At 35.9% G+C, this 16,506-nt stretch overlaps 1 protein-coding gene across 3 annotated transcripts in view; it reads left to right on the top strand.

Annotated features, from left to right (window-relative positions):
- SCLT1 (sodium channel and clathrin linker 1) overlaps positions 1-16,506 on the top strand; it is a 45,720-nt gene that overhangs the window by 6,971 nt on the left and 22,243 nt on the right. For all 3 annotated transcript variants that reach the window (XM_075420971.1, XM_075420970.1, XM_075420972.1), the window contains 8 exons: positions 765-887; positions 2,882-2,947; positions 5,606-5,676; positions 10,086-10,176; positions 10,349-10,440; positions 12,117-12,294; positions 14,605-14,703; positions 16,374-16,445. In XM_075420971.1, coding sequence (XP_075277086.1) covers positions 765-887; positions 2,882-2,947; positions 5,606-5,676; positions 10,086-10,176; positions 10,349-10,440; positions 12,117-12,294; positions 14,605-14,703; positions 16,374-16,445 — 792 coding nt within the window. The remainder of the gene's footprint in view (positions 1-764; positions 888-2,881; positions 2,948-5,605; positions 5,677-10,085; positions 10,177-10,348; positions 10,441-12,116; positions 12,295-14,604; positions 14,704-16,373; positions 16,446-16,506) is intronic.

Below are 16,506 nucleotides of genomic sequence, written 5' to 3'. Positions count from 1 at the left end.
TACTGTCTTATTTCTCTTCTTGTGCCTTGGCAGACTAGGGGGAAGCTGTTTTATTGCTTGGTTCAGAATCTTGAGACTGTTTGAGGTCCTCTTGACTTTCTGTAGCTGAAGAAATAAGTACTTACACTTTGAGCTTAAAGACTTGAAATAACTTCTTTCCTAGATTCATGTAAGAAATTTGTAATATTAATTTGAGCCTGTAATTTTAACTAATTGACTTGATTTTTATATTGAATTCCTGACCAGGAAATTAATGAAATATTTTGTTCAATTCAAGTTTTTGTAGTAGCTTGTCATTTTAGTCAGAAAGATTATAATGTGATACGAGGGGGCAAGTATATGTGGGATATAGAAGATAATATTTAAATCTGAAAAGATAAGCGAAAGTTTTTTAGCTTATTACAATGATGTGGCAATCCTGTTGCATATGGTTTAAGTTGAAGTTAAATGGACAGCTGAATTTTGGTATTTGAATATTATATATGCTATAGACTTACAGTAAATACCTGTAACAGTTTGAGCTATAAAACAAATCTGGGAGACTTGCAGCTTACTTGTAGGTGGAATTTGAACTTGTAAGCATCTGTTTTTCGGCATCTGAATTTGGTATTTTGTCTGTGTAGTTGTAGTGCGTGCAGAGAAAAGTACAGAAAATAGCATTTCTTCAAAATATAAGTTAAAGACTTCTCTTTTTAGAGAATGATAGATAAAGGCAAATGTGCTATAATAGAATATTTTATACAAACCATTGTTTCGTAACTTAGGAAAAAGAACAAGCAATAGAGCTCTGGCAGACTCTATTACAGGAGCACGATCGACTCCAGCAGCAGTACCAGGAACGCATGACCGAAACGCAGATTCACATGGCTGAAAGGCAAAAGCAGAAAGTAATTTTCATTTACATTTTTGTTAATTTTGCAATGTCTTTCTATACTGTGGAGATTCTGGGTTTGTGTTTAGTCAAACTGAAGTAGAGGGGGTGAGGTTCTGCCAGTGCCGTTAATTATTTTCTGTAACAGTCATGTAAAGTTGAGTGGTTAGATGTGGTCACTGATTCATCAGCTAAGTGTACCATTACAATTGGGAAAACTTCCTTGTTTCAAATATATGAGCAAGAACTTGTGGAATGCAGTGAGTCTTGGTGTATATATATGTATGTGTGCACAAGATATGCATGTGCGTATGAATAGTCACATGTTTGAATTGCATGGCTGAAAATTTTCAATAGAGTTCAACATCTGAAAAAGCTGCTAAAGATTTCTGAATTGTAAGGTGGAAGTCTTTCGTGTTTTCTCGTATGTTTGCATCCTGAATTTCATCTGTAAGGTCACAGTGGGATAGTCAGAGTAGTCTTCATCCTGTTGTCATTCAATAAAGAGGACTGTAGACAGATGAAGAATCAAGTTCACCAGTATTCTTCTAATGCTAGCTTGTGTTTAGCAACCTATTTCTCTTCTGCTGTTTTCTGGGGAAGGTGTTTTAGGAAATCTTAGTTCAGAAAAGAAGCTGTTTTGCTCTGACAAGCTATATAAAAATGCTCAGTGTGTGAAGAACTAATAGAAACCTCATGCCTGTATGTACCTCATTACAGATATTTCTCGGTCTGTAAAGAGATACTACAAATTTTTAACATTTGCTTTGCATTTTCAAGTACACTAGACTTGTGGGCACAGTTGCAGCTCACCTATATAACAGAAATTTTTTGTACTGATCTTTGTTCTTTTTCAGTATTAAGTCCCCCTCAGCATATGTTCTTTTCTCAGAAACAGGAAAAATATCTGTATAGGTATTGTGCTCTGTCAAGTTTCATAATTATTACAAGTAAATAGTTATGAGGACTCTCTTACCTACCTGTAGTTCCAACTTTTTGCTCCTGTTCCTGCTATTAGATTATTTCTTGTGCTGCATTGTCAGTTACTGGTAACATACATGTAGTAGAGCATACAGAATCATTGGTAGCTGTTGGAGGGTTTGGGGCTGTCAGATTCAGCTTTTCATTGCTAACTAAATTCTTGTTGGATTTTAATGCCATTGTAACAAGAAAGAGGTTGAGCTGCCTTTTATTCTTAAGTGCTACTGGTCACCTACAGAAAATACCTTTTCAGTTAAAGAAGCTTTTTTTTTAGCTTTTCCTAAAGCAGGAGGAGAAAATAGCCAAGACTAACTAAGGTTAGAATTGTCAGAAAGCCAAGATGAGAGAGAATATTGTATTGAAGGTTTCACATAGTAAATGAAGGAGTTGTTGAAATAGATTTCTGGCATATACTGGGCCTTGAAACTGTTAGAAAAACACAGCACAATTAGTAGATATTCCAGCTCAGGGACTTGAGTCCTCTCTCCGCTCTGAGGACGCAGCATGCTGCAGATGATTTTTCTGTGTTATGCTAGTTTTCCTAGGACGACAGAGTTCACGTTCAGGGACTCAAGAGTTTAACTGAACAATTTTTTATATGGACGCAAGACATGCTACATGGCAAAGAGCACAATAAAGGTGTCTGTACAGGCATTTTTTAATTAGGGGTACATTTCTACTACTGTGCTTAGCAAAAACACTTATAGTAGCACCATAGTTTGTGTGGCTCTTTAAAGGCACTGCTCATGTATGCTTTCATACTTTGATCATAAGTGTGTATGAGTTTTGGAAGGAGGCAGTTTGTATCTGAGTGAAATTCAGATACATTTTTCAGTAGTAAATGTAATTTTCAAGATTATGAGGTCAACAGCTAAAAACAGTCTAAATAAAATCTACAAAGGCATATTGAATTTCCTGCAACATGTATAAATTTTTTTTACAAATGTTTTCAGTTGACTATGAAAATCTCTAAATTATACACTCTTTATGATGATAATGATTATAAGAAGCTCTGAATTCTCTTTTTAGGATCAACTGACTGGCTTTCAACAGTTAACTCAGCAACTGCATATAGCCAATGAGAAAATAGAGTTCGTAAGTAAAACCTTCTGACCAGTGACCTAGTAATTTTTTTTTTCTTCCCCTACTAGAACCTCAAAGCATAAAAGAAAAAAGTCCTTCATACATACCTGGTTGCAAGGGAAATTGTGCCATTTGCAAACTTTTCTTGGGACCAGTCAAAAATCAAGTAGTAATGGCCTTTTTCCTGAATCTAAACACCGAGTCAGGGTGTTTGAGAGGTTAGCTCTTAATATTATGTGAGTGCTTTCTTCATGAAGTCAGTGGTAAGCTTACCCTCAGAATTTTAGTATGTGGTGAGTGTGCTTAAGTCACATGTTCAAAACCAGCTTCACAAAGGAAAAATTTATTTAAGTGATGGCCTCTTATATAGGCCAGCTCTGCAACAAGTTTGTCAGTTCATATCAGTTCCACTGCTGGCTTTAGTGTCTTTGTCATTGACCCTTTCAGGGATTGTTCGGAGCTCTAATCATCTGCTAGTGCTTCATCCATATCCTTCGACTGTGAGACTTCTTACTCTAATCTTTAGCCTAGGACTTCCAAGACTGACAAACAATTTTAATATCAGGGAAAAATTGAGGTAAATGACTTGGTGAAGTTTCTGGTTGAGCAGATTCTTCTCTGAAAGATGTGATCCCTGCGTGATTTTTGATTAATGTTTATCTTGGATACTGACAGTGCAGAAAGACTCCTAATCTACTCTATGTAGTCTACTCTCTTCTATCTTTATCACTGGAACCTCTTTTCCTCACATCTGACCTCATGTTAAAATATGAACCTCTTTTTTTGGTGTGAGGTATTGTAAATATGAAGGAATGATTACTGCATTATTTATCACAGTGCCTCTGTTATTGAAAACTTTTATATTGCCATCTTTTTCCTTTCACTGCTTTTTCTATTCTGTTCAAAGCAAGTTAAGTCTTTACATGTTCTTTGACGGTGTTTTAAAGATGTCTTACCATTCTTCTTGCTCACCCTTAAATTCTTTCCAATTGTGCCATCATTCTTGAACTGTGATGCTGGAAACAGTACAATACTTCAGTTGAGCCCTTACCAATGTTGAATAGTATATTGCAGATTACTACAGAATTGCATCTTGCAAGCAGTTGTCCTGTTTGCAACCTATTCCATTAGTATTAATAAAAGCAAAATACTGCACTCAGAGCGGAACTTTTGCCTTATGTAGTCAGTAATGGTCTCAAAATTAACTGTTCTCTAAAGATAGATACTTTAGAGTTACTGGGGCATTGCTGTCTGGAAACAATCTCAAGCAAATACAATGATGAACTTTTAAAGCAGTTTTGCTGAGGATTTGGAAGTTACAGACTCATTGATCTACTGTTACAAGCAAATCAGTAGTAGGTACCTCAAAAAAACAGAATTGGTGAATGCTTAAAATCATAAAATTGGAAACAGATGATGTGGAGAGGAGAGAGTGAAATATATGAACTCTTTGAAAGAGATGAAACAGATGAGAGAAAGGTAATCCATTTGTTCACGTATCCATAAAACATTTGGCAAGGTCTGTTGCCAAAGGCATAAAGATGTCATGGGATACAGAAGCATGCCCTTTCTTGAACTAACAAACCGAAAAATAGGAAGTCAAGAGACAGAGTAATTAGGGTTTTTTTAGTTGTGGTAAAACAGCTGTGTTTCCTGGATGTGCTCAGGTTAGAGTTGTTCAACATATTTATAAAAGTTCTAGAAGTGAGATCCAGTATTGAGGCAACAGTGTTCACTACTGATGTTAAACTATTTAGGGTAGTGAAAACTGAAATAAACTGCAGGAATTTGCAGAAAGATCTCATGATGTTGAGTATGTGAATGAATTTTATCTGACATTTCATTGGCATTAATAAAAGCAAAATAATGTGTGTGGGCAAGAGGGAGCTTTCACTTTGAATACTCTGTGGTGGTCTTGAAATTAGCTGTAACCACTGACAATAGGTATTTTAGAAGTAGGAAGTGTCTGAAAACAATTCTTAGCAACAGTCAAAAAAGCAAGAAGAATGTTAGCAATTACTAGGAGAGAGGGAAAAGGAATATATTGTGATGAAGTCCACAGTACAGTAGCATCCTGAATGCTGACTGCAGTTGTGGTCATCTCTAATATCTCAATGTAAGGTGTAAGTAAGATCTAGAAAAGGCTCGTAAGGTAACAAAAGACAAGTAGGGTAACAAAAATATGGAATGATTGTCAAATGAGAAGACAGTTGAAGGATAATGACACCTCCAGCATTATGGCTGGCATGGAAAAAATGAAGGAGCAGCAATTGCTTATTGTGTCTTGTCTCTAAAACAAAGGAATTCTTTCCAGCAATATGTGCCCTACTGTGATACTCACTGTGACGAGGCATTCTAGACACCTAAGGTAGATGGGAATGCAGATGGTAGGTCTGAGCTGTGACAATCCTCATCTTGGGAAGTTCTTAAGTGCTTACACTACCAAAATACGGTGAAAGAAGGGGAGAATTAGGTAACATCACTCTGCATTTGCCTTTCTAAAATATTCTACCTAAACCTTGGCATTTGGAGACCAGACACAATGCTAAATATACCTTATTGGCAATTTTTATGGTATTATATTCTGTAGTAATGCCCTATAACAATTCTGAATGTATAACATTTTTAATATGATAAGGGACACGTTACCAATATCACCTTATTTTGCAGAGCAATCAACAGTTTCTGAAAACTCTAACAGAACAGAATGTGGAACTCGAGCAACTACGAAAACAACTGAGGTATAAACTATGCAATTTAAAAAAATTATTAAATATCTTACAGTATTTTCTAACCTGCTGGTGTATTATGGGCCTTGTTTGTACTGCAGACTGACTTGATAGTAATAGTTAAAATGGCTTCAGTTAATGCCTCTTAAGTTTGTTACAAATGCATGCATCATTAGTGTTGGGGTAGCATATTTCCTATTTAGAGCCAGAACCTCCTTACAAATGCAAAGTTACATCAATCACGGAAGATGTGTATTGAGGGGGACTTGTTAGCACCTCTCATTTCTTATTAGCCAAGATTTTTCCATGGAAAAACTGTTTTCAAAAATAGTGTGTTTTGGAGAAGGAAAACATGACAAGCAGTCAAAGATCAAGGTGATATTTGGGGTATTCGCTAAAATAAAGTATTTCCAAACTCAGTCATCACTTGCAATGTGTTTGTGGATGCTTACTGCTTAATTCTTAAAAGGGAAAGAACAACATTTTCATATCCCTACTTTTTTTTGAATTTCTTTCCATGCAGAGGGTATTAGTATTTGGTATTTCATTCATCTATAAATCTTTGGTCTTGCATTGACATGCTTGCATTGACTCATGTAATAAGTGGGTGTGAAAACAATTAGCATTAACTGAACTTATTTTAGACTTTCAATAAATGGTACCAACATTCAGTTTATTACTGCATTTCTAACACTTTCAGTGGTTTTGATTTTAAAAAAAGCAAACAGACAAAAACCCAAAAGAAACAAACTTAAAACCATTCAGGTTGTGGTTGAGCAGCCAGTTGAGTGTTTTTGTCAAAATTACAGGTGTCATGATTTCCTTTGGTCTTATCTTTTATTTCGTTTTTTAAAAGAAAACTCCTTTTTAGGCTTGATCCTTGGAACGGCATGAAATTCTTTAATGGTACTGCTTTGATCAAATAATTTAGAGTATGTCATGACAACCAAAATGGTCAAACTCTTTGGTTCATAGTCACGTATACACACCAGGATCTGTATAACTGACTGTGCAAATGAGCGTGGATGGTAGAAGGGAAGTGCATGTTTTCTGCTTTAAATAGTGCTTCAGACAGAATGTATGTTAAAAGGTGGAAGTGTCTGGGACTGACTGAAAGCTAGTGGATCATCTTGCTCTGAACTTTTACCCACACATGCCCAAACTTATATGCATATTTTTTGATTAGTTGCTGTTTTATAAATAGTCAAATTGTGAGTGAATTTAGACTTTCATGTAAGTATTTACCGGGATGGAGTAGCATCTTCCTAAATTTCTGATTTAATATGTTCTGGCTGGGCAAGACTGCTCAACCCACGTGGCTTAAGTCAATCAAAGCAGTTAATTGTATACCATTAGTCAATAATGGACTATCAGTGGCCTGTACATCAATGGTCAATATTAATAATGTAACGGGTAAACCATGATACTAGGCATGTGCAACATATTAATAAACAAACAAATAAATCTATAAACAGCCTTCTGCAGTTGACTCCATGAAGTGCTGATCTCACACACTTTCTTGCTTGCTCTTACATAGGTACATTCCCTCTCTCACAGGAAGCGTGGATTAAAAGCACGTGCACAGATACTCCCTTTTTGGGAAGTATGTGTTCCCCCATCTGCACACCCATCTGGCTGGAGGTGGGGGTGCTCCAGCTTTATGTGTACTTGTGCTGCTTTCTGAAGTCTGCTGGTTGTGCCCTGCTGAGAAAGCCCCCCAGGAGTTCCCATAGGCACACCTGATAGGTTGGTCCTGGGGTCTGGTGGGGCAGTTGCTCTCAGGGTTGGGAAGAGGTGGCAATGCCCATGGAGTGACTCCTGACAGGGTCAAACACAGCTCCACGGCTGGGCTGTCACTCTAAGGTCTGTCAGCCGCAATCACAAGTTTTCATGTTTATTTTCAAGCTCTCATCATCTCAGCAGTGTCTTTTTAACTATTTAGTCTGACTGGTGGTGATCATGAGCAACCTTTGCTGTTGTTACTCTCCCTATAGCATTCTTATTTTTGGGCAAGGAGACTCATGGAGGAATTCTGCATATCTAGTTGCAGGCACTGATTACCCTCACGTTCCTCTGAGATAAGCTAAAAGTTCTTGCAACCCTAAAACCAGCACTATTATACTCGCACAGCTAATGACAACAGCTCTATAGAGTTCTAAAGTAAGCGCTGCAGTGATTCCCAAAGAAGTCTGGAATATTTTCACCAGTTGTTTCTGTAACGTGAGGTTACATAGATGTAGTTTGCCTGGATTATATAGTATATATTGCAGACAATTCTAATCCTTTTGGATGTTTTTAATAGATTTACACTGATTTATGGTGATAGAGTAACAAGTCTGGAAAAGCAAAAGTAGATTTTAAGAAAAAAAACCAACTTGTGTATAAGAGGATTTACGTTTCTATGGCCTAGATTGAGTGTAGTTTTGAGGTTTTGCTGTTACTAAGCTTATAAATGTATGTCGATAATTTTTAGGTGTTTTCAGATAAATATATAGCAAAGTATACAATCTAACACAAGTAGCCATAAAACATTTTAAACATGCTCCTGATGCATTGTCATCCTGTATCTCCAGTATGCATGCATAAAGGCAGACTGCCAGATTAAGTTTGGGCGAGTAATCTGGGAAAAAGAGAACACAATTAAGAGTTCTCCTGGAAGTTATTTTCAGGGTGATATTAGCTTTTGTTCTTCGGATCAGAAGCTGACATTATCCCAAAAAAAAACCAACCTGAAATTTGGGCAAAAACTGCCTGAGAAGTGTTTGAGAACTGAGTCATTGCTTCTCATCAGTGTTTACATAAACTGAATATAAAATGTACAGTTACATTGTACTATTTAAACACTATTTGTGTACTGTTACGCTAGCTATTAAAGGATCATAATCTGCTATGCATAGAGACAATGCAGTATTTGATGTATTTCTGTAGAGAATTGAGGTCTGAACAGGTTTCAGTTATTTATATGCTAGAATTTTTATTAAAACGTTTATTAGTGCTTTAGTGTTTTGTAGCTTTGTTGGCATTGCTAGGGCAGGTATCTGCATTTCAGAATCTTAAAACTTTTAAACAGAGATAACTTGTCGAGATTATGTTAAAGACATACTGCACAGTAAAGAATAAAAGCTGCATCTTTAGAATCAGTTTCTTGCTTCCTAAACACACACCTGAATTTGATCTGAATCTGAATTTGGACATGAAAATGCATTTTTAGTACTTAAGCAGTTCTGAGTTTTATGACTTCTTTATATTTTTGTTATTTTTCCCTGCTTACGCTGGGTTTTGAGTTTTTGTTTTGTTTTCATTTACAACACATTTTAAATATTTTTGGGGAAGCAACTTAATGTCCTCATAAACTTGACAGTACTTTCTATAGGAGAAAAGCACATCATTCAGATGGAGTAAGGTCAAAGTTTGGACCTGCAATGAGGCACATGTGTCTGGGAATAACATTTTTATCTTTGTTTTTACTTTTTAAAGAAATTATAACAAAATTAGCTTTTTTGTTTAATTAAGCTGAAATTAATGAATTGCTGTAGAATTTCTGGGATTAGGTATATTTTACTTTAGATTTTCTTAGGTATAATACGCTCTTGTCTTTTATGCCATTAAATTAAAATTATTATTTCTATAAGGATTTTTTGCTCAAATTTGATTATTAACAGCATTAAATATTTTCTAGCTTCTTTCATAACTATTAGTGCTCCAGTTTGCATTACCATATCTAATACGTTTGCTCTTTTTTAACTTGATCATACATTCAGTCGTTGGTCTTTAAATTTAGCCTAATGTGCAGCCTGAATAATTGGGTTACACCCCCGGTGAAGGACTCTATGTCTTTCAGTTCCCAAGTCAGAGGAGTAGGAGGGTTGATCATTTCAATAAGCTTTTCTACTGAGGCGGAAGTCTGATTCATTAACTAGTCCTTAGGGTTTTTTTTCCTTTTCTGTTTCAGCTTGTCAAACCTCTTCAGATTACAAAGCACAACAGTTAGATTCTTCAGAAGTAGTTAATGATTTTTTTTAAATTCCTGGTCACATTGCTTTACAAAGTGAAATCTAATTCTAGAAAAGATTTCTCTATTAAGTATCTGTGGCCAATAATATTTAAGTTATAGAATGACTTAAAGTTTTTGGTTGCCTAGTCCTCCCAAATATTTAGTCAACATGTACACTGTCTTGTTAAGCCATCTTTAGGAAGTGATTTCCACAGGACAATTGTTTAATGAATTTGGTATTCCTCTCTCACTGCCACATAGTAAGAAGGAGAATAAGAAATGGTGGGAAACCTTTTCTGCCCTGTAGGAACAGTATTATGAAATCTGACTGCCCTTCCCAGGTATTTCAACAAAGTTGTAGTGGAGTAATTTTTTTTTTCCCCTGTAACAATTTAGATGTAATTCATAGACTGTTTTCTTTATACAGGCAAGCCAAAATACATGGGCGGTCAGCAAATGCTAAGGTTGATGAAATGACCAGATTGACAGAGAAGCTTCAAGGCCAATTGGAGAGAAAGGTATTCGAGAGAAAGGAATAATTTTCTATTGCAATTGAATGGCTAGTCAGTTATCTGAATGCTGGCGTTAAATTAGTTGCAAGTTGCTCTCTAACTTGTTTTATGTTAGTATATCTTAATTTTGTTCAGGGAAGCTCAGATGGTGTCTGGATAATGCATATATTCTTTCTAGGAAGAAGACGTCATATCTGCACAGCAAAGAGAAACAGCATCTGACAAATGCTTGCAGCAAATGCAGTCTAGTATAAAACAATTGGAAACAAGGTAAAGATGGTTCATTGGGTGTTAGTAACAGGATACGTGCAAGTGAGATGAAATATGACCTTTTTTTCAGCCTCTGGTTTTATGTTTCTGAACAGTTCTGTTTTCTAAAATAGAGATATCTCATGCTTGGCTGCTTTCTATCTTAGTTGTTCTATTCTGCAACCTTTCAGAATAGCTTCTGATTTCAGTGTATTTAAAATGATAAAACAGACCACTTTATTGACTGTAATGGAGAAAAAATGAGGTATATATTTTTCACGCTAGTGGATAAATTCTAGTTACTCGACTCATTAGCTTTAAGTGGAGTTCTAAAGAAAGACACTGACACTGAAATTTGAAAATGTTTATGTAAACTAGTTGATTTTGAGGTGAATAAAGATTTTTCTTTCCGTGTTAAATAAGATTTGGTTTCAGCAATCTTTATACAAAAAAAGATTATTTAATAAAACTGTTAAAGCACACTTATTGACAATAAATGCTAGTTACAAAAGTAGTTTGAATACCTGCTAAGAAATAGAACTTTAATTCCAGCACTGTCTACTGGAAGATCGAAGACCCAATTGGATTCTTTTATGTTGGGGTTTTTTTTCCCCTTTCACTTTCCAAGGATATCACACTTAGCTGGGCACAGTGATTTTGATTCAAGTATCACGAACAGTTGTTGAATTATTAATATTAGTCAAAGGACTTGATAGCTAAGAAGAATTCGTAAATTTGTTATTGAAATAATTGTGTGACTGTTCATCTTCCCTTCTTGGTCACAGCCTAGTGAGCGTGATTAGCAGACTCTTCAATAACTCTAGAAACCAAATAATTACTAGGGAACCAACCTTGTGACTATGTGGTCAAGTACTACCTCGAGGAGTTGCACAGATTTGTGTGGCTGCCTCTACTTAATGAATTTCCCTGGCCTAAGCATTGTTGGAGGCTCTTAAGTTTATTTTAGAATGTCTTACAAAATTAGCTAGGTTTATTATTTTCTGTAGGTTTTTGGTTCTACAAAAGTTGTGCTTTGGTTCTACAAAAATAGAGTGGTTATCTTTGTATGTTTTATTACAAACATGTTAGAAAGTAAAAAAGCATGGCTACTTGAAAACACAGCACAAGTCTTGCCAAATTGCTCACCATGGATATTTAGAACTGTGCACTTTATTGAACCACCAGCACTTGTGGAACTTTCTGAGATTGGTTTGAGGATGCCTCTGAGACTGTGTTGCCCTTCTTTGTGCCTGCCAATACTGACAATCATAATTAAACAATAAGAATTTCTGAGGTGTCGTAAAATTACCAGTGGTTTTCTTGTTCTAATGGTATAGCTGCAACTTCATTGCCCACATCCAATTATTCCATTTCCTCCACAGAGGAGAACTTTATTCCTTCTGGGGCTGTTCTATTCTGTTTTAATATAGAACATTTTCAGTGATGTATCCCAGGATAGCAACATTCTTCTAAGGATCTTTTGAGATTAGACATCTGAGTTAACTCCTTTAATTCTGTTTCTTTCTAGGACTTGATGAATATTAAACTCAAAGACTCTGTCCAAAACCAAGCATAAAACCAGGAATGCAGTTTTGGCGACTTATTCAAAAGTACTTCCTAGTAGTTTATTTTGAAAGAATTAGTGTCTTAATGAAGCGCTTTATTGTTAAATGAGTAAAATTATTACTGTCTTGTAGGTTACGTGTTACTGTCCAGGATGCTGAACAGCTGAGAACAGAAAGAACAGCCCTGGAGAAACAAATTGGAGAGCTTCAGACAAAGTACGCTAATCTAGAAAGGGAGAAATATGATGCTGTCGCAAAAGTCCAAGATTGCATACAGCTCCTGGAAGAAGCTAATCTACAAAAAAGTCAGGTAAGGCAGTGAATGAAGATATTTCTTGGGTATTAGAATACTTTCACCAGTTCCAGTTGTGAAGTGTCTGATTATGTATTCTTACAGGCATACATGCATACACAACCAAGCTTCTTTTATGTCTGTTGTACTAAAATTAGTAATGCGTAAGACAGCAAACTGTGATATGACTATACGTTACTTAGACTTGTCATACAGTATACATTTCAAAGACTGTGTTGAGTGCCTGAATAAAGGTAATCTAAGTGATAATACTGTACCTGAACTTGAATTTTGAAAAATTCTGGAAGGGTTTCTTATTGAATACTTATAAACAAATTGGGCTGTCAGAATAAAAAGGAAGGTCCTGTTATGAATTTATGACTTGTTAATGGTTAGGAAAGAAGAGCTAAAACTGAAGGAACTTTTTTGTTTTATGATGAACATAGGTCACCAAGAGAGTGAGTTCTCTGTTCAGATCTTAATTATTCTTAAGAAATCTGGAAAAGTGACTGAGTTATGAGTGGGTGAAGTCTGCAGTCAGGAAAAAATTACAAAGGCATTTGTAGGGTGTGATAAAATGGCAGAAGAAATTAAAATGTGCAATACTGGGTGCTGAATTTAGTCTTAAGAGTCAAAAAACAGTGTAGGAGATGGTGTGGGTGTCTCTTAAGAATACATTAACACAGTGCTCAGTGGTACTTGATACAATGAATAGGATATTCAGAATGAGAGTCCAAAATAAAGATGCCTTTAAACATAGTGCACCGTTGTGTGCAGTTTTTGATTAGGCCATTGCAGCCAAGACACTGGAGAATTAGGAAAGTGCAGGAGGAGTCAACAAAGAAAGCATGTGGAGAGGCCTTAAAATAACTTTTTGTATGCAATATGTGATTAAACTGTCATAGGATGTGTATGCCAAAAGTATAGATATGAAAACAGTCAAATTCACGACAGAACAATCCACCCAAATTTCCTAAAGAACAAGGTCTATCCAGCAGGTCTTGACATGTCTGTTGATCTGTTTTCCCAGTTCTTAACTTTCCTGAAGTATCTGCTGTTTGCCCCTTTAGGAGACAGCATACAGGGCTGGATAAACTTTTGTCTGTTACGGGCTCTTCTGGGTTTTAATGCTAAGCTTCAGTTCAAGTCAGGCTTTTAGAAATCTAATGAAGTGTGTTTGCTGGCAAGACAGAGCTTTAATGCACATGTGATGACAGTAGCCATGCAGTAAGGAGGTTTCTCCCTGCTCTGTAAGAGACTGAGGGGTGGAAGTAACAGGCTGTCATAATAATGCTGCTTCTCATAATAATGCTGCTTCTGTTACATTAACGTTTTAAAGCACACAAAGCTAAGCTTACAAAAAGACAGCAGAATTTTAAAAGAGTAGTTTGAGAAATAAGATATAAAGTTGAATTGAATGGGAGCAGTGTAAGAGGTATGACCAATGAAGTGGCATGTTGCTGCCTGAAGTGAGTACTCTTCTATAGGCTGAATTTATATCATCCATTAGGGACGTGTTTATTTCTTTCTCCCTTCATGCACCTACATATTCTCTATGTGCCGCCTAGGATTTTTGATCTTGCCCAGCAAGGATTATTCTATATTCTGTAATCTTTTCAGACCAGTATCTCCTGTTACGCTTTAACATCAGTAGCTTTCTTGCATCCTCCAGAGGAGGGGTTCCTTGCTACACCTTTTTCTGTAATTCTTACCATTCATTGATGCTGAAGAGCTGTTTGGTTCATTGTTATGCACCATGAAAGGAACTGCGTACACCTTCCTTAGTTGCTTATAAATTTTTATTCCTTTACTTTTGGTTTGCTGGGAGACAAGTAATTTGGTATATCAACCACAAAAAAATTACTAGCTCTATGTAGGAGCGTGTGTGTGTGTGTATACAGGTATTCAGTTTCTTAACCGGGAACTTTCTATGCATCATTGTTGGCATTTTTTTTATTACAGGTCCTGGTACCAGATGAGAACACTGGAGAGTACCTTTGCCTTTTGGTCTGAGTGCCTATGTTTTCTTTTGTAGAAGTCCATGCCCAGCCAAAATCTGAATGTCCCAATAAGAAGTCCCAATAGAAAAAGGCATCTACTGACACAAACTTTTTGTGTGGTTCTGATTTGCAGGAATCTTGTGTTTAGCGCAAAATGTTCTCCCTGTTCATGTTTTTCATTGGGTTGCAGTGTCAGCTACTCCAAAGTAAAAAGGAGAAAAGGTTTTTTTAAACAGTGACAATGTGTGGTTTCTTCTCTCAGTGCTAGATACAATGTTACCTTTGAAATCTTATCAGTAGTATTTCAAGGTGTTATTTTTTTTTCTAGGCACTCTTTGGGGAGAAACAAAAGGAGGAGGAAATAAAAAACATGAAAGATAAGATGGCTCAACTTGTAGAAGATACTGCTGCAAGAATTAGAAAGGCAGTAAGTTATGATGTTTAGAAAGAATGGGAAGATTTTTTGGTTCTCCTCAGCGTGAAAAGCTATTGATGGTGCACGGTCATCATGAGCAGTTTTCTATGCACGTGTTTTAATACTGTAGGTAGGAAGGCAGCATGCTGGAAGTACTGTATTCTTCAGCTTTGTTATCTAGATATCTATTCTTCTGAACTAAATTATACTCTTAACTCTCTCAAGAACCGAAAGTGTTAATGTCCGTACAGACACTGCTATAGAGAAGGCTGCATTGTGAAGATGTAAAGAATGGCACTTTGACTTCAGAGATTCCGTTCAGTAGCATGTCAACAGACTGAGTGTTGTGTTAGTATCAAGGTATTTAATTTATGACACCTGGACTCATCTTGGAGGTTACTGATGGAATCTTATGTGCATTCGGATGATAGGACCTGTTGAAAGTTATACTATCATTTTTTTGGCATCTCAGTACTTAAAAATATTCCCCCATTTAGGAAAGCAAGACTCTTCTACCAAGTACAGCTAACAGTCAAAAGGCTCAATATTACAGCACACTTAGAAAGCAGAATTTGGTAGAGAAATTACTAAAACAACTGTTGTAGTATCTTTATGATTTTTGTTATTGTTGTTATGAGCAGTTGAAAAATTGAAGCTCTTCTGATAAAAGGCTAGTCACAGAATTAATTTTCTCCATGTTGTGTCCCATCTGCAGTTAAAATGCAGACTAATGTGCCTGGAGGTTCTCAGTAATTACTTGCATATCAAAGAGACTTGCTTTATTTTAAGGCAGACTCCAGAGGAAATAAAGGCTTGTTACTGGCATGTGTTGGCAATGTCTTTTGTTGAAAGTGGACAACAGGGTAAAGCAATTTTCTTGTTTGAAAGTTTTCAGTGGTGTAATTGATTATCTCTCCTTTCACTTTCTTCATTGTGACACAATGTACATGTGTACTGTATGGGGGTGAAAGGATTCTTTTTTTTCCCTATCCTTTCATTTCAAGAGGTTTCAGAAATATACTGTCTAAATTCTCAGAGCCTTTAAAATGAGGATAAAGATGGTTTGTGCATTCTGTTTGGTGGTTACCTGAAAGAATCACAAAAATTGTGTGGATTACTTGAAACTGCGATATTTAATGTCATACATAATTTGAAGAAGGTGCAAGAGCTAAAGAGCAACAAGGATAAGCACTCTAGTTGTGACAATGATTTACTAATCAAAGTTTAGACAGTTAGAAATGTCCTATTTCTTATTTTGATGTTCTTTCAGTAAAACTGAATCTATCAAAAGCATAAAAAGTAAAATTTTAAACTGTGAGTTGTCATGTTTCTCCAGGTGTTAATACTTTTGTTATGTGATCTAAAAATACCTGTTACAAAAACTGCAAATAACCTGCACCTAATGGACAGCAGCTTTCCTGATAGTCTTACTGTTCTTTTTGTAAGCAAGGCCTTGTGATGTCTTCCTTTCTGCCTTTTTTTTTTTTTTGCTAAGCACTGTTATTTAAAGTAGTATGGATTGATAATAAATATTCTTTCTAACATTTATGTAGGAAGATTTGTCAATTATTGCAGTCCCATATATTTATATACTTGCACTACATATAGACTATATATATAAACAGAATGGAAAAATATTTCATGGGATTAATTTTTTAATTTTACTTTGGTTTTGATTGCAGGTAGACTCTGCAAAGAAGCAATATAATGTGCAGATTTCTCGACTAACAGAAGAACTTTCAGCTCTTCAGATGGTATGGTGTTGACTGGTGAAAGTATTTTTGATAGCAAAACGTTTGAGACTTCTAGTTTTTA

This window comes from Opisthocomus hoazin, chromosome 5 (genome assembly GCF_030867145.1).
Source record: "Opisthocomus hoazin isolate bOpiHoa1 chromosome 5, bOpiHoa1.hap1, whole genome shotgun sequence".
NCBI classification, from domain to species: Eukaryota; Metazoa; Chordata; class Aves; order Opisthocomiformes; family Opisthocomidae; genus Opisthocomus; species Opisthocomus hoazin.
This window is presented reverse-complemented; position numbering and strand designations above follow the sequence as displayed.